The sequence below is a fragment of the Cheilinus undulatus genome, linkage group 17 (assembly GCF_018320785.1).
Source record: "Cheilinus undulatus linkage group 17, ASM1832078v1, whole genome shotgun sequence".
In the NCBI taxonomy this organism is placed as follows: Eukaryota; Metazoa; Chordata; class Actinopteri; order Labriformes; family Labridae; genus Cheilinus; species Cheilinus undulatus.
In genome coordinates this window covers 40,155,618-40,174,213 of record NC_054881.1, presented here as the reverse complement: position 1 = coordinate 40,174,213, position 18,596 = coordinate 40,155,618, and the positions used below count along the sequence as shown (strand labels likewise).

Genomic DNA, 18,596 nt, shown 5'->3' with positions numbered 1-18,596 from the left:
CCCATTGCCATAATTCCTGTAGTCTTACTAAGAGGTTCGTTACCTTTAATTGTCAGTGCAAGCTATTTCTAGATTTGGGGGGACCGATATACCAGCTGCACAGCTAACGCTACGGAGACATACGGTGTTTTTGGCTTTCCCTCATCAAACTCATCAAATACACAATCCAACAACTCCAAAAAGCTCTCGTGGACAAGTTGTGACCTGTACATTCACCACGCTATGAAATAATAATGTGTAATTATGTAACATTACGACACATGAAGCAAATACTAGGAACTACTTTCCGAGTAAACCACTGTGCGCGCCTGTGGCAGTGCCGTAGTTACTTGGTGGTTCTGGCTTTGCATTTAGCTTTAAAACATCTCCATCTCGTAACGTTACATGATTATTTCATAAGGTGGTGAATGGAAAAGTGTAGGACTATTGTACTAACTATTGTTCTTACTTACTAAGTAAGAAGTACTCACTGACAGTTTTTGTTAATTACTGAGTAGATACTAAGGGGTTGTGCAGTAAAATCTGATCTTTCCTTATTGACAAGAACAACAAGAGAACAGATCTCCAACAAAGCTGTTCAGGTAAACCCATACCTCTAGAATAAATCAAATAACACAGAATAAGTTACACTGTGAATGGAACTCATGAATAGTTAAATTACTTTATAAGCGTCTGCACTGGTCCACGCTATAGTTAATCTGCAAACACTACAACTCCAAACCATGATGGTTCGATTTTATAGTTTTATAAACAGCAGCTGCAGCTGATTTCATGATATTAGGATGAAGTGGATGGTAAGACTCCAGTTTGATTTGAAATGTCTGACATTACCTGACTGCTGGGTTAGATGTTTGTTTAAATGGTTTGTTATCTGGCTGTTAAATGTAATGGCTGATATGCTAACAGGCTAAATGAGACCTATTGTGAAGCCAAGTTTTGTTTACGTGTTAAATGATGGCTTGTATGTTGCAACTGACTGTATGTATGTTAGTAATAAAGCTAATACTTTACATCAGAGATTTACAAACCTTTTTTGCACAAGGCCCACCTCTTTATATCTGTGCAAAATCGCCTCTTCAAATTTTCTTACAGTATTTTTAGTTGATGTATAGTTGTAGTAAGAATGGATGGTTGTTTGAATTCAAAATGCTACCCCATTTAAGAACAACTGAATTATACAAATACATGCTAGAATTGATACTTTTGTAGCATACTTTTCAGCCAGATCAGCCTAATTCACAGTTGTTGATAAAAGCAATGTATTGTAGCAAATCCAAAACTTTTAGTACCTCTTATTAGTCATTTTAACACCAAATTATTTTAAAAAGTACATATGCAACAAAGGCGCAGTAAGAAAATACCAGCAATACTACAGAAAATATTTGTTTTCTAAGATGTTGACTAATCTCTTGATGCTTTTATGATCATAGTAATCGTGCATGGCACACCTAGACTAGCCTCTTGCCACACCATTTGAGAACCACTACTTTACGCTGTGTTTGGTTAAACAACTTTAGCAGCAGGGGTTAGCTTTGTTGCCTCAAAGCAAGAAGGTTCCTGGTTCGCTTCCGGTCAGAGCTTTTCTGTGCAGGATTTGCATGTTCTCCCCGTGCATGAGTGGGTTTTCTCCGGGTACTCCGGCTTCCTCCAACCCCCAAAGACATGCTCGTTCAGTTAATTGGTGAGTCTCAATTGCCCATAGGTGTGAGTGTGAATGTGTCTGGTTGTTTGTTTCTGAATGTTAGCCCTGTGGTTGACCAGTGGGATGATCCCATTGACAGGTGGGATATGCTCCAGCCCCTCACTACACCAAAAGGGATAAGGGTTAGGGACAGAGCTTGAGAGTAAAATTGCAGTATCCAGACGTTTGAGCCTGATTGAGACCTATCCACACAGACTCAGAGCTGTGACTGCAGCCAAAGGTGAATCTACTAAATACTGACTTCAAATAGGTTAATATTTATGCAGTTACATATTTACATTACATATTTTTATTTAATTGACATTACTTTGTATAAATCTGATTTAACTTTGATACTGAAGAGGATTTTTTGTCAAAAATACCAAATTATACTGACCATGATTGATTTCTAAAATCAGTAAAAGGGTAAAACATCCAAGAAGGTGAATACTATTTTAAAAGCAAAGTTTCAGCTGCCTCATCAGCCACCAGTGAATTTCTCCCTACATAATAGGTAACTGTAATTTTCAAAAATGTTCACATCTGCAAGGTTCTGTTTGGTTTTTTTTAACTTACGCTCCAAAAAACACACCTGATTTGTGATGTACAGTGTATGTAAGCACACCATGATGGCTGCAGTCGCTGCTCAGTGTGCCTTAAGAACGAAGTCCATCTGTTGCAGAGCGCGCTCACATTCAGTCTCTCTATTGCTGCTGTCCTCCACTCCCCTCCCTCCACAGAACATTACTTTATGCATCTGCCCAGTCCTGCTGACTAGAGACCCAAGGCTGTCATAAGTGCTCGAATTGCGTATCCAAGTGTGTGGGTGTTTGTATTTGTGTGTGCAACCGCAACAGGAAGGCAGAGAGAGAGAGAGAGAGCGAGCAAGAGCTGCACGGAAAGGAGAGAGATAGTTTATTGTTTTGAGCGTGTTTCTATGGGAGTCCTGGGAGCTCGCATGTGGGGGCTGAAAAGGGACACATCAGGGCTGTCATTGGAAGCCTGCTCATATTTTTGGGTGAAAAAATCCTTTTCTTCATCTTTTCCCTCCCCTTGTAGCAATATATATCATTCAGGTTCAAGGCAAACTAAGTTGCTATGGTTACTGTCTGGAGCTACAGAGCACAGCTTTATTTTTCTTTGTCGCTCAAAACACACCGTCACCATGAGCAGTAACCTCACATCAGGACCGACAATGGAGTTCCACCTCCGCAGCCTTGTCCTAAGTGCTCAGCTGACGTGAGCTTTTAGCATACTTCATATTTCGCAGCGTGAAGCAGTGGAAGACTGAAGGGTGATGGGGGGAGAAAGGAATTATGTGTTTGTGTGCATTTCAGTGAACTCACGGGTTATCCAGCAGCAAAACAATGGGGTTGAGTTCTTTCCGGGGTCTGTAATAAGCTCTGAGAGGCACGATAAAGTTATAAAGACCGTTCCCTGCGGTCTCAGCTGACACAATGATGAGCTTGTTTTTAAAACCATACGCCTTGGCATCCTCGAAACTGTTGTGCCTGCAGCCCTGCAACAAAAAAAAAAAACAGACAGGTATTTGAGGTTTGCTTTTAAAGAAGTGAAGGACAGAGAGAGGAGGGAAGGACTGACGGAGGCAGTAAGTAGTTGAGTGACTAAGTTGGAGGAACAGCGACTGCCCACCTGGTCCAGTCGTAGGCAGCAAAAAGGGGCTTTTTCAGCCAACAGATGGCACAGGGTGGGCGAGCTCCCAATGTACGGAGAGTTAGGGGGATAGCCTTTCACGTACCTGCCAACAAATCAAAAACAGCATGAGTGACACATCTCACGGAAACACGCTCCGTTCCAAAGATATGTCAGATTTTCTTCTTGGGATTTCTTTTTTCAGCAGAAAAATACAGAATTAATTTCCAGTGTTTGGAAAGGAAAAGATGATATGGAGGTCATTTTTAAATTATGCAGAATTTTTCTAGCGATTAATGCGTGCTTGGAAACTAGCCACTCATTTTCAGTTAGATAAAATTAAAATCTATTTTGACTTTATGCAAAAGTAAACAGCCAGTTTGTACAAATTTGGCATGATCAGCAACTTAAGAAACATAAAAGCTAGAAATCCTGTCATTAGGTCCTTTAAAGTTAAACTAATACTAATATAATTCTCTTTATTTCTAGAGCATTTTTAAAAACCAAAGTTGAAAAGTGCTAAACTTATAATGTAAAATGAATGATTGATTAAATATTCATCCCCTGTACAATGACTGACCTAATTCAACAGAGGTCCAGCCAATTGGTGCTAGTAGTGCTAGCAGAAATAGGGATCAACTGAGTGAAGTCAATGTGTCTCAAATAACCAGGTAAAGACACATGTGTTTGGAAGCTCCAGTCACTGCTTAATCAGTATTCCTGGCTACTATTACACCATGAAGACAAAAGAACACTCCAAGCAACTCAGAGAAAAGGTTATTGAAAAGTAGGCACTGAACATCCCTCAGAGTTCAGTTAAATCCATCATCAACAAAAAGAAGGAATATGGCACACGTGTAAATCTGCCTAGATCAGGCCATCCTTTACAAACTGAGCAACCATGCAAGAAGGAGACTAGTGAGAGAGGCCACCAAGACTACTCTGTTGAGTTACAAGTTGTTGGTGGGGTTCTTCACCAGTCAAAGCTTTATAGGAGAGCAGCAAAGAGAAAGCCACTGTTGAAGGTTTCACTGTTAAATCTGGACTGGAGTTCACCAAAATAAATGTGCGAGACTTCATGATCAAGTGGAAGAAAGTTATTTGGTGGACACCAGACACTTCACATCCCTGCAAACACAACATCCCTAATGCGAAGCCCAGTGGTGGCAGTATCATGCTGTGGGGATGCTTCTTGGCAGCCAGCCCTGGCAGGCTTGTAAAGGTGGAGGGTAAAATCAATGTTGCAAAAAGAAATACAGCTTGGGGGAAGATTTCTTTTCTAGCAAGACGATTGTTTTAAAGTTAACAAGGTGAATGTTCTGGAGTGGCTGAGCCAAAGTCCAGGCCTCATCCGGTAGAAAATTTGCGGCAGGACTTGAACAGGATTGTTCATGCCTGATCCCTGCGCAACCAGACAGCACTTGGGCAGTTTTGCAAAAAAGAAAAGAATGGAGTAAAATTGCAGAGTTCAGATGTGCAGGCCTGATTGAGACCTATCCACACAGACTCAGTGCTGACTTGAAGGGGGGTGAATATTTCTCATTGTATTCATCTTTATTATTGTCACTTACTTTTACTTTGTTTTCAAACTCTTTTCACGACTGATCTATTAATCCAATAAAAGGGTAAAACATCCAAGGGGGAGAATACATTTTATAAGCACTGTAAGTAAAAGAAGGAGGTATTGATGCTTATTAGTTTTTGCAAATCAGGATGTAGCCATGTCTATTTCTTCATAAATAAAACAAACACAAAAAAGCTATTTTCAAATGGCTGCTATCAGGTCTCGTTGCATTTTTGGAGGCAACCTCTAGTGGACACTGGAGGAACTGCAGTTTTTCTCACGCCTAGGCGTCATTATTTTCCTCAAGGCTGTCGCCCTAATAGCAGCCAGTTATTTTGTATTATTTGCTTGTAATCTTTGCTGTGGTTGGGTTAATTATAGACCAGTATTAGTATTCCTGTTTAAGTGAGGAACCTTACTCTGTAGATGAGTGTCCTTTCTCATCCGTGAACACAGAATCATCTTCTGATTGGTCACCCAGGAGGTCACATGGCAGAATTGAGGAGGAGTCAGCAATCTCCTGCACTGGAGCGATGCTCGGCCGGCGGCCCCCGGTTCCATTAACTGTGGGAGGGACTAGTTTACCACATGAGGGGTCTGGTGGGCTGGTATTCTGAAGATCGATGGCCACAGTGCCTGCAAATCAAATTGAACTGAGTTTTAAATCACATGTGAGACAGAAAGAGTGGCTGAATTCATCAACAAGAGCAGTTTAGAGCATTCTCCCCCCTCCCTTACCCATGCTAGCGAGGATGCTGTGAACAGGGAGCTGTGAGGGCCCCTCAAAGAGCCCCCCTGTAGGGCGACCCTTCCTCTCCTCCTGGTTGAAGATGAAGGCGGAGTTCTCCTCCTTGGTGATGTTGATGTAGTAGCAGGTGTCAGTGGCAGCCATGATGTGGCGTGGGCCAGGATTCAGGAGAATGCTCTTGTTTTCCTCCCTCTTTATACCAATGAGACAGACGCCGTACCTACACATCACACAATGCTGTTAGAATTTAATTATGAGGACATATCTTAGAGCAGGTAAGCCGTTAAAACCTAGGATCAAATAGATGACAGCATAAGGCTGAGGGTAATTAATAGGTATTTAAGGAATACACTCAGCAATATTCATGAGGAAACAGCTGGACTTGTATAGAGAGCCAAAAGTACCATTATTTAACTCTCTCTGTTCTGCTTTTATAAACCAAAAAGGTTGCGTCTCCATTTTTATGACATGAAAATGCACCAATAAATAAATAACACTAACAATTCAGGGAATTTTCTGTTGATTTGTGTACTTTTCCTTCTATTCTAAAATTCTGATAAACTTCTTGCACTAACAAAATGCAAAAAATACTTGAAAGCTATTTTTTTTATGACTGGCACAACGGTTAGCTCCTAAAGGAAAAAAAAGCAATAAACTCTTATTTGTGATTCAACTTAAGTTTTTATAACCCGTGTTACTTTTGCCGGGTAGAGAGGATTAATGACAGATACCTTTAATTTTTTGCAGCGGGTCAACACTGAGGCAAGTTCTGCAGTTATTTCAAGAAAAAAAGCCAAAACTGTAGGGTAAAAATTAGTGCTGGGCAATTAATGGCAAAGTAGATTTAATTGTAATATGGCCCAATATTTGATTTACCTGAAATTGTGTCAAAATACCGGTTTGAAACTTTTTTTGCAGCAGAGGCACTATGCATTTGTTGAGAGACCTGACACTCAAGTGTTATTAAATTACTGTCTTGAAGCTGGAAGAACAGCATCATAGCTTAATTCCCCTTTATTGAGACTTGTCAAACGTTTATCTTAAGATGATAGAATATGACATGTCTTAAATCTGCCCTAGCAACAGGCAGGTTATTTCTGTATGAGGTTTCGAGCTGTGTGTGTTTTTTTTTTTTTTGTATTGTTTTTTTTTTCTTTCTTTCCATTTATGATTGTCAAAGGGTGGAAACATGATGTTACATAACAGGAGCAAGTAAAGGTGAAACCACAATGGACCTTTTGGTTCATTTCTTAGAACAGCAAGGGGAATTTTTGTTTTGGGTGAACTTCTTTTTTTTTTTTTAAGATTTATTTTTGGGCTTTTTTGTGCCTTTATTAGAGAGAGGACAGTGGATAGAGTTGGAAACAGGGAAGAGAGCAGGGAGAGACATGCAGGAAATAGTGCCACGGGCCGGATTTGAACCCGGGTCGCCTGCGTACATGGTGCACACCTTAACCACTTAACCTACCTGTTGAGTTATAAGGAAACCTATCTGAACAAGAGGGGTATACTGCAAGCAGACTGTACTAACCAATGGCTATTTGAAGTCATGGAGACCCATGCTGGAATTTTTTCTCACTGATGGGAGCGTCAGCCAATCAGGTTAAACAGTTTCTATGGTCTGGGATAGAGAACCCAATTTAACCAAAAGCTATCTTTTGTGGTTTCACCATTCTTAATTTTGCTGTTGATGCACGTAATTCTCAATGAAATTGGCTGAGTCTAACTAACTCAGGTTTTATTTTTTTGAATTTCTTGAGTGTAATTTGGAATTTATATTTTTGCTTAAGCTTTGAAAAATAAAAAGGTTTTTTAAGACCCCAATTTTATTTCTTGGTTGGATTTTGTCAATAAAACTTTTGGATTAGTTTTACACATTTCTGAGGATTTAATTGTTCTGGTTTTTGTGGACTTATTGGAGACTTAAATCTACCACAGGAGGGTTTTTCTCCGAACCGCACAAGGCCCCCGTAGGTGAGTATGAACACCACACAGCTGTTCTCTCTCTGTTTCCTTTAAAACACACCAGGCATACTCACACATACATTTAAGGGGGGTGGTTAGGGCGGAAAGAGATGTGTTGAGCTCTAAGCTCCAGCAGCCTGTAAGTGACAGGAAACCACGAATCCGTGCACTACAACACAGACGAGTGAGTCAGGTGCTGAAGATTGAAGTCAGACAGGTTTAAAACAGACCTTGTAACTTCTAATAATCAGTATTTTATCCTGGATCTTGTTATTGCATTCGATATGCAATCATTCTAGTGGCATATATTTAGAATAGAGTACAAAAAAATCAAATTTTCTTCATTTTTGAATGTTTTTCTTGTTAAATATGAGAATTATATAAAATTATCATTCTCTTTATTACAACAGTTCATATCCAATTTACAAAATGAGTCAAAATCATCAGAATTAGATATTTTTTCCAATTGTTCAGCCCTCATTTAACTGGTTTTAGTTTAGAATGAATTACTGTATGTTTTTGTTGGAAAATACAGAAATGAGGAACTTAAAAAATAGTTGTGTATTAAATCGCAATTAGATTATTTTCCCAAATCGTTCAGCCCTAGTAAAAATATAGTTATGCTGCTATGTCTGACAGGACGTCTTTAACTACCCTCCAACTGGCCTGGATCTACAAGGAGGGGCAGGGATCCTGGCCTGACCCAGCACTCGGCCAGTCTTATAGGTCGTTTCCACCAAGTGGTCCGGCTCAGTTCAGTGCAGAACAACAAGCAATTTTTTGTATTTCCATAGAGCAAAAGTTGGAAAGGGTCCCAAAATAACGAGCCGTACCGTCCCACTTTTCGGCACCCTTCTGTAGGGGAACCAATCTTACCTATCCGTACCAAAAAGGTGGAGCTACACACAACAATAGGGGGTTGCACTTATGTCACGTTAGCGCGCCACACAGCTGCTCAGCTGCTTGTCTCCGGGCTGCAAAACACAAAGTCTGCTCTGTGAGGAGCAGCGAAAACGGGAGATAAAAAGACTAATGTCTGCTTAAAATGGAGATATTTGGACTTGATGGAGATCCAAACTGTTTCCCAGTCTATGGATGTTGATATCTGGCCACAAATCAAGTTTCCTGATGTGTATCTGGACCTGATTTTAAGTACACAAAGCAGAGCCTGAAGGCTCACATCAGCCTGGTCTATCCGCGATGGATGTTAAACTAAATTAATGCTGAAGTTTTGTGAATACTAAGCCTTAAAACAGTTGATTCTCTGTACTATCTAGTTTTTAAATCTACTTTTTACATTCGGTAACTTCTGAAAAGATCGCTCTTTGGTTGCTGAATGTGCTCAAACTTCAGGCTGTAGACAAGATCAGCGCACCCAGGATTTCTGGCATAATCTAGTTTAATTTTAACACCAGCTAAACTTTTACCTTATTTTTAATGTGGCGAATTCTCAAAGTACAGCTCTAAACTTTCAAATTTTGTCGGATAAACTGTTCTGGACTAGATATATTCGCTTATTAACATACAGTTATGACCCAAACCGTCTCTGTACACGTACTTCATCAGCTGAGGATCTGTACTGACAGTGGTTAACATAGTTAAGATGTAGTTATTATTTTAAAAAGCACTTTCAGCTGAAATAAAGCTGTTTAATGCTTATTCCCTGGTGATTTCTGTCACTCGTCCTTTCTATAACTCTGTGGCTGGACAGGCAGACTCACGCTGCATGTGACGTCAAATCCATAGCCTTTACAGCCCGCCCACCAAGTGAGGGCATGGGTGTCTGTCCCACACAGACGATTTTGGGGTTTAGGGTACCAAACCATACCTAACCGTACTGAATCAAACTGGACCCCCTGATGGAAACACGGCTTTAGACTAGGGTAGATAATCTAACCTCTAATTGGGCCTCTTGTTCATCTCTTGCTTAAAAGATTTCCACTAATCATACTACCACAGTTAACACCCCAGCTGTGCCTGGTGATCGTATATGTGCAGAGGTTTATAACCACCTGGAGGTGGCTCTGGCTTTTTATGTAAATCACTTGTAGTGGGAAATTATGGCACTTTTGGCTTTCCATACTGAGACAGCCAATCTCCTGCCAGCATATCGAAGGCTCATAAAAATGAGTTAGTCCTTCAAACCTCAAATAAAATGAAAGAACACCACAAAAAGTCAAATTTCATATCCCTGGTGAAGTTATATTACATGTTTGACTTGTCAACATCTGACAGAAATGATTTAGCTTGCATGTCAACTCACTTCTTGTGAGCATGAAAGGAGGCGTAGGTGAAGCTTTTGCCATTATACTCTCCAAAGAACTTGCTGTCACACACTCGGATGTGGTAGACCTCGTTACCAGAGCAACATCCGTACTGCCTCTGCCACTGCTCCGGAGACTGTTGTCCTTCTCTGCATCCATTCAGGGAAAATACAATAAAAAACATCTGACATATTAGTAACAGCTTAAACTGCAACAATTAATCATTTCTATTTCTCATGAAACCCAGAGGATAAAAACCTGCATTCAGAAAATCTATTCAGGATCAGCTATTGTCGTCATTTGTAAAACCTCTACATCTCTTTCCCCTTTTTTCTTCACATCCTCAGGGTCCTGCTGATCTCCTGTGTTGCCTAATAAAAGCTAAGTGCTTGATCCATCTGTCAGTCAGTGGATTTAGCTCTAATGTGCTTTTTTAAAGAGTCCTGCAGTAATAATCAAGGATTCTTGGTATCAATTATTTCTTATATAAGATTTATTATAAAACATTTTTTACTCTCTTCAAACTATAACTTAGTATGAAGACTAACAAGACAAATTATAAAATTTATTGTATGGCTAATCTCTAAATATGTGGGCACTAAAAAGCCCACAATGCAAGCACACCCATCATTATTATACTTATTTTTCAGCCCCTTGGGTGTTTTACCTTGTGATTGATTTTATAAATCAGTCATGGTCAATATTATTCAGCTGTTGTGACAAAGAAAGACGAAAAAAAACTCTTAAATGTCAAATTAGTGACTGCAAAAACATTCAACCTCTCTAAAACAGTATTAAGTAGAGTCAACTTTGGCTGCAATCACAGCTCTGAGTCTATGTGGATAGGTCTCAGTCAGGCTTGCACATCCGGACACTAAAATTTTAGTTCTTTTAGGTCTTTTTAGTTCTAACCACAAATTCTCTATTGGATTTAGGTCTGGGCGTTGACTCAGCCTCTCCAGAACATTCCCCTTGTTGTCTTTAAACCATCTCTGTGTAGCTTTCACTGTATACTTCAGGTCATTGACTTGCTGGAAATAAATTCTCTAAGCCTTAGTTTTCTTGCAGACTGAATAAGATCATCCTCCAGGATATTCCTATATTTTGCTGCATTTATTTTACCCTCTACCTTTACAAGCCTTCCAGCGGTGGCTGCCTAGAAGCATCGCCACGGCATGATGCTGCCACTACCATGCTTCACAGTGGGGATGGTGTGTTGGTGGTGATGTGCAGTGTTTGGTGTTCGCCAAAAAGCACCGTTTTGGTCTCATAAGACCAAAGAATTTAAACCTAAATGTGTCTTAAACAGCTGCTTTCTCTTTGCTATTGCTCACAAAGCTTTGACTGGTTAAAACCCTGGACAACAGTTGTTGTATGCAGCATCTCTCCCATCTCTAGTCATAGGTGTCTTGGTGGCCTCTCTCACTAGTCTCCTACTTGCATGGTCATACAGTTTGTGAGGACGGCCTGATCTAGGCAGATTTACACATGTGACATATTCCTTAATTTCTTGATGATGGATTTAACTGAACTCCAGGGGATTTTCAGTGCCTTGGAATCTTTTTGTATCCATTCTCTGACTTATACTTTTCAGTAACCTTTTCTCTGAGTTGCTTGGAGTGTTTTTTTGTCTTCATGGTGTAATGGTAGCCAGGGATAGTGATTAAGCAGTTACTGGACCTTCCACAAACAGGTGTCTTTATACTAGTAAAGTCTTCGTACAAGAGTTTGGCGGGTTTTTTTCTTCTTTTTTTTAATCAAAAAAGCCGAATTATATTGACCAGGTACTTTTTATAGGCACTGTACCCTCTATCTAAAGTCAGACAGACATAAAAAATGTTAATACGTCTTTTCACCTAATGTGTTCATTCTCATATCTTCAACAGCTTTGTCTGATAAAAATGCTGAAACTTTCCTTTTTAAAAGAGTTGTCAGGAACAGTCAGAGGTATAACCCATTGATTTCTCTGTAATCCAAGCTTTTTAAAGTGATCCTATTGAATGCTGTGAGAAATCATTTTCCACCACTGAGCTTTTCACACTTTTGTTCAGAGAACACATCCTAAAAAATCCATTCTGTTAGACTAATGCTCTCTCTTTACTTCCTGCAGCTTTCCCCTGAAAAATGAAAACTTTAGTCCACACGCTGGCATTCTCACCTGCCTGAGATAGTCCAATAAAGTGTGTTTATACAAAAGCTTAGATGACAATGTGAGACACTCTGAACTCTGTAGGAGAAATCAATTTTCCTAAAGAAGTGTTTTTCCAAGAAGACTGACCGTCCACGGGAGGTGTGTACAAGAAGAGTGACCAAGGTGGAGGTGGCAGGACACACACAGTTGAGAGCCAACATTGCGTACTTGAACTCCTCCTCACACACAACGTGATCTGTAAAGAAGGAAACGAGCAGATGAAAAGGCTTTTTGAGTCACTGGTACCTCCAAATGATCTGTTCCTTAGTCTGAAGGAAAACTAGGGTCTATGAGCGCAGTTTGGATCGTCCATCCATCCATCGATTTTCTATACCGCTTATCCCGTTTGGGGTTGCGGGGGGCTGGAGCCTATCCCAGCTGTCACTGGGCGAGAGGTGGGGTACACCCTGGACTGGTTGCCAGTCAATCACAGGGCTGACATACAGAGACAGGCAACCAGGCATGCTCACATTCACACCTATGGCCAATTTAGAGTGCTCAGTTAACCTAATGAGCATGTTTTTGGTGGTGGGAGGAAGCCGGAGAACCTGGAGAGAACCCATGCATGCATGGGGAGAACATGCAAACTCTGCACAGAAAGGCCCTGACCGGGAAGCGAACCAGGAACCTTCTTGCCATGATGCAACCTTTGTGCTGCCGTGCAGCCGAGTTTGGATCAATAAAGTAATTTTATTTCCAGACAGGCTTCCTATTTCAACAATATTCAAAGAAACATACAGTGCTTAACAAATTTATTAGACCACCACCTAAAGTAAGGTTTATGCCACAGCTGTCCTAAATTAACAGCATTGGTAATTACCAAAATCATTTTTTATGTTTCTGCAATGGTTAATACACCAATATGTAGAAGCTCAAATGATATTTTTAATGCTAAAATATAATTATTATTGTTATCCACGAATTTTCAAATTTACTGATTTATAAAAAAAACTGAAAAATATAGTAAAGCACATTATTATTTCTTGATTAATATGTCAAATTATACTTATTTACTTGCATTCCTGAACAGAAAAGTTAGCTTAGTGGTTGAATGTTATACTTGATTAATTTCTGACTTCTCAGAGAAGCCCAGTGAGCCGGCTCAAATTTGTGTGAATCCAGTTTGAAATCCCTCATTCCTGTTCAAAATGGTAAAACGTGGAGAGCTCAGTGCAAATGAAAGAGTCCGCATTAAAGCGCTTCATGATGCTGGATGGTCTCTGAGAGAAATATGACAGGTAGTCTAATAAATTTGTTAAGCACTGTAGCTGTAGAAAAGCAGCAGTTTAATCAGGCCTCGACTACATTTCTTCATTAAATCAAGCGTAAGAGCCACACAGAAAGTGTCCCTTAGCAGAAAAGATGTTTAGCATGTCTTCTGATAGGCTTTGGCATGAATCTTAGCCCTTAACACTCTCTGCCATTTAAACAATACTGCATAAACTTTCTTCTATACTGAGCCGATATGTATCCGAGAGATCTTGAATCTATATAGCTAAGGGTCTAAGCTGGGCAGCCCAAAAATAGTGTCTTAGATTTGGAAGTTTCAGGCCTCCATTTGATTTAGATTCATGCGATATTTGTAGTCTGACTCTTCGTGTGGCAAAGTGGCAAAAAACAGGCACAAGGAGTGGTTGAAAGCTATTAAGAAGTGGCAGAAATAGGTTAAAAGTGGCAAAAAATGTGTAGAAAATTTTGTGAAATCAGATTTAAAAGTAAGAAAGTGTTTCAAACTTGCAAAAATTAGCATTACAAATAGTGAAATATGGTTAAAATGGGCAAAAATAGGTGTAAAAACTGGTAACAAGGAGTTAATAGTGGAAATAATGGGTCACCAGAGGCAAGAATAGGTGGAAAGTTGACAGAATTGTTTAGAATTAGCAAAAAGAGAGAAAATTATGACGAAAAGGTTTTAAAATTGACAATAATTGGTTTACAGCAGCTAAAATATGCTAAAATTGGCAAAAATTGGTGGGAAAAGTGATGAAATGGGTTCAAGTTTGGCAAAATTGATGGTAAGTGAAGAAACTGTGTGAAAAAGAGGCAAAAATGGATCCAAACTTTGCAGAAATTGATGAAAACTGGCAAATACTACTAACAGGATTAGGCAGGAAAGAAATATTTCAAAAATATTCAACGTTTTTTAAGCCATCTGGCGACCCCCTCTAAGTGTCTTGCGACCCCCAATGGGGTCCCGACCCCCACGTTGAGAACCTGTGCACTAAACCATTTAATTGCGAAATGGAGATACAGCTTTACTTGGCGGACAAGGTTCTGCTCAAAACATACACCCTGGGTTAGTCAAGCAGCATGCTTTGACTTACCAGGGAGCACATGGCTAGAAACCCCCATATTGATAGACACACTTATGACTATGCATATTGAATACAAAAAAAATAGTTCAAAAGCAGTTAATCCATAGCAGCATGAATATGAGGGTGCAACAAACTTTAAGCTATAAAGGAGGAGGCTGGGGTGGAGGAGGTTAAGCTTTGCCAGCAGCAGCAGTAGGTTGGTGCATCAGCATTAATGCAAGCAGGGACCAGTGAGAAGTATGTCTCCTGTGGTGAGAGGAGGAACTGTGATTGGCTGTGTGAGCTAGAAGGTGAAAAATAGGGTCATCTGGCCATCAGCTGATCACGGCTGGACATATGCCTACCGTGTCCTGCATGAACTAATGCTGAGTTTCATTTTCAGAAATTCACCACTAATATCCATAGCCATGGTTTGATCTACATCCACTATATAACTGTAAAAGAACCCACATTTAACAGATAAGTAGTTCAAAAAACAGTTGGCAAACTCTTACCTGCAAATTTAACATGGAACTTGTTTTCAGGTTTGAGGATCTGAACATAAAGTGGACAATTTGGAGCAAAGTCCTTCACTGCCCAGGCTCTGAGGATGGTCTGATGGTCCTGAGGGGAAACATTCAAAGATTTAGTATTTATACGCTGCATGTTCTATTTAATCTCCTTTAATTAACTGGTAATTGTCTTTATGACTGACAGCATTAATGACTTAGGTTTTTGTAAACAAGAGACTGACAAGTCATAATCACAAAAGAGTTATGGCAGAGAGTTCATTAGTTGTTGTTTTCTTACAGCAGCCATGCGATCCACTTCATTACGACTGCTTAGAATAAAACAAGCTTCTGCGTCATCCATTCTGCAGTGGAGAGACAAGTTAGATATTTGAAAAGAGTCATGTTAGGTGAAACCCAAAGGAAATCTTCAGAAAACAGTGACAATTCTTTGGCTAGCTGATATAATAACAAGCCATCATTGCAGTTATTTGTCAGAAGGATGAAGGCCCACCTCAGCCCACGTCTTTATATTGTCCCAGGTTGTCTCAAGTTTAGTTTGAAGCAGCACTTTTAATGTGGTGAACCCCAAGGACTGGCTTCAAAAGACTGCTTCAGTCACTAAATGGCTTATTCATAGCCTGATTATACAGTCTGTGACCAAAAGTAAAATAAAAGGACCTTTGCCCAGCCATAAAAGAAAAGGGCACTGTAATTTTATGTAATATTAATTTCACTTCTCATGCATACAGAAAAACACACAGAGATTAAGTTTAAAAAGCTCTGTACGGTATGTGTGCTGTGAGTGTGGAAATGTTTTTGCATATGATTAACACAGTCAGCAGAGCGCAGGATGCAAAACAAGAGTGGGAGGATTTGATATGGTGCCAGATGCAGGATGTAAGCTCGACACACACCCAGTCCTCATCCTCTAATTGCTCCATCACAAACCTGCCAAATCTTTACAGTGTCGTTATGTAAAAGAATATATCAAACTTATACTTCAGCGATTATTAGATTTAACATTTAACTTCACTTATGGTAAAACTACTGTTTTGGTTTTTGTTAAAGCTCCTGTGAGGAACTTCTGATTTGATTTTGGCGCCACCTATGGACAAAATGGTACCTCTTATCTTATTGCTGATCATGTCCTGTTCTCACCTAGCCTGTGTTCCACACATCCATCTGGAGAACCTTCAATACTAAGCATTTGGGAAAGGGCAGAGGATTTGAAAGAAACTCGGAGTGTGATTGGATGAACGCTCTGTCTGTCGCATCTTTACTGGCCAATCAAAGCAACAAGCACGTGATGTATGCACTGTTGAGGTGTGTGTGCACAACTACTGAGGAATAACCATTCTTTCTACAGTCAAGGGGAATAATGCGAACGATGGCGACTATAGACATGTCAGTACACGACTTTTTTCATTTTTGAAAAAAAAAAAAAAAAAACTCACTGCTGTTCTTTGTTCTTCTTTTAACGAAGAAATGTCGCCAATTTCGGATAAATCTGGCGCTTTAGCAGCATCCACGCTAATCTCTTCTGCCATAATTGCACCGGCCTCTTGTTGCTGCTTGCTTACGTCACGACTCCGCCGCGCCTGAGAGTACTGCCCCTCGTCACTGATTGGTCCTGTCACTTTCTAACCGGGCCCAAACGGTTCAGACAGGAGCTTTGCAAGATGGATTCGCCAATGAAAAGTAAGAAAACAGGCGTATCCATCTGTTTTGCAAGGTTAGTTCTCACCAGAGAAAACCACCAAACTGGCGCTGGCTAATCAGTATTCCTGGCTACCATTACACCATAAAGACAAAGGAACACTCCAAGCAACTCAGAGAAAAGGTTATTGAAAAGTAAAAGTCAAGGAGTGGATACAAAAAATTTCAAAGGCCCTGAACATCACCCGGAGTTCAGATAAATTAATCATCAAAATAAGAAGGAATATGTCACGTGTAAATCTGACTGCACTGTTAACCCGAAAGTTGTTTGTGATCAAACAATTGAACTAAATATTACTTTAAAAAAACAAAGTTTTTTTTGCATTAATTAAGTCATTTTGGTGTGTTCTACTATTATAATGTGACTGTAGAGTGTACTTGTTGTTTTGAGTTGAATAAACTTAAAATTTCTTTTTTTTTTACTTAAACTTTGGGTTTACTTATAATATCAAATGCTAAGGTGTTGAATTCTGATTAGCTGGTTGAATTCAAACTTGTCTTAGCTTGTTTGAAAAAAAAATGCGCAATTTCCTTGTTCAAGCATCTAAGACAGAAGCTAAGAAGACCGGTTTCTCCCTCACGTGGTTCTAAGCATCTTGCACTGTAAAACGCAACATCTAATGACAAATCTGCCGTTTTCCCAGAATGCCCTTGGGCACTAAACCTTTATGCACTCTGTTTGCTGCTGCTGTCTTGGCCAGAACACTTTTGAAAAAGAGATTTTTCATCTCAAAGAGGCTTTCTCCTGGTTAAATAAAGGTTAATAAAATAAATAAATAAAGTGCACCATGAGTGAAGTTGCTGTCTAAGTTACATAGGGGGCGATGTTAATGTTATTAATGTCTATGAATGTTGGATGGCACACTGACATTAATATCAACTACTGGTTCAGTGGGTCACTAACAGCCATTTACAGTGACACGTTTTGAAAATATTAAGTTGACTTAATTTAATTTTCCAAACTATTTTCGATTAAATCAACTTGTAATTTAGTTTAATGGACCTAAAATATTAAGTTTAATAATTATGCAAAGCAATTGACTTTGCAAGAGATTTTAAGTTAAATCAACTTGGCATCTAGTTTGTTGTGCTTAAAAAATTGAGTTAAATTCACCCAAGTTTTCATTATACATTACTTAAATTTTTTAGGGCAACCGGTTTCCACAAATTTTTTAAGTAAATTCAACTCATCCGGGCTTACAGTGTAGATCAGGCCGGCCTCACAAACTGAGTGAGCATGCGAGAAGAAGACTAGTGAGAGAGGCCATCAGAGAAAACATTACGTTTGGTGGACTCTGAACACAGCATCTCACCACAAACGTACCATCCCCACTGTGAAGCATGGTGGTGGCAACATCACTCTGTGGGGATGCTTCTCAGCAGCCAGCCGTGGAAGGCTTGTAAAGGTTGGGGGTAAAATGAATGCAGCATTTTACAACAAGACAATGACCTGAGGCATACAGCAAAAGCTACACAGACATGGTTTAAAGACAGCAAGGTGAATGTTCTGGAGTGGCCGAGTCAAAGCCCAGACGTCAATCCGAAAGAGAATTTATGGCTAGAACCAAAAAATACTGTTGATCCCTGTGTAACCTCACAGAGCTTGAGCAGTTTTGCGAAGAAGAATGGAGTTAAAATGTAGTGTCCAGATGTTTGAGCCTGACTGAGACCTATCAACACAGACTCAGTGACTAGTGACTAGTGACTAGTGACTAGTGACTAGTGACTCAGTGACTCAGGAACTATAACTTCAGTTTGTCTTACAACTGGCTAAAAGTCCTCACAGAAGTTTTCAGTGAACTTTTTTTAACAATTTTTAGACTACATGAACACTATTTATATGCTTCAACTCAAGAAACAAGGTACCTAACTTCTGTTTATCCATATTGCTTGATTTTATACCTGTAAAATAATTTGGGACATCCATGAACTTTTAACTACGTAAATAAATTTGCCATCCAGACTGGCAGCAAGTTTCTCAGCCCCTTTTGTCGCTGTTAAGTGTTCC

At 39.7% G+C, this 18,596-nt stretch overlaps 1 protein-coding gene across 4 annotated transcripts in view; it reads right to left on the bottom strand.

Moving 5' to 3' along the window:
* kcnt1a (potassium sodium-activated channel subfamily T member 1a) overlaps positions 1-18,596 on the bottom strand; it is a 62,900-nt gene that overhangs the window by 11,645 nt on the left and 32,659 nt on the right. For all 4 annotated transcript variants that reach the window (XM_041811355.1, XM_041811356.1, XM_041811354.1 and 1 more), the window contains 8 exons: positions 15,171-15,234; positions 14,876-14,984; positions 12,154-12,262; positions 9,875-10,024; positions 5,637-5,866; positions 5,318-5,534; positions 3,335-3,440; positions 3,028-3,200 (listed from right to left, as the gene is read on the bottom strand). In XM_041811355.1, the coding sequence (XP_041667289.1) occupies positions 3,028-3,200; positions 3,335-3,440; positions 5,318-5,534; positions 5,637-5,866; positions 9,875-10,024; positions 12,154-12,262; positions 14,876-14,984; positions 15,171-15,234 (1,158 nt within the window). The remainder of the gene's footprint in view (positions 1-3,027; positions 3,201-3,334; positions 3,441-5,317; positions 5,535-5,636; positions 5,867-9,874; positions 10,025-12,153; positions 12,263-14,875; positions 14,985-15,170; positions 15,235-18,596) is intronic.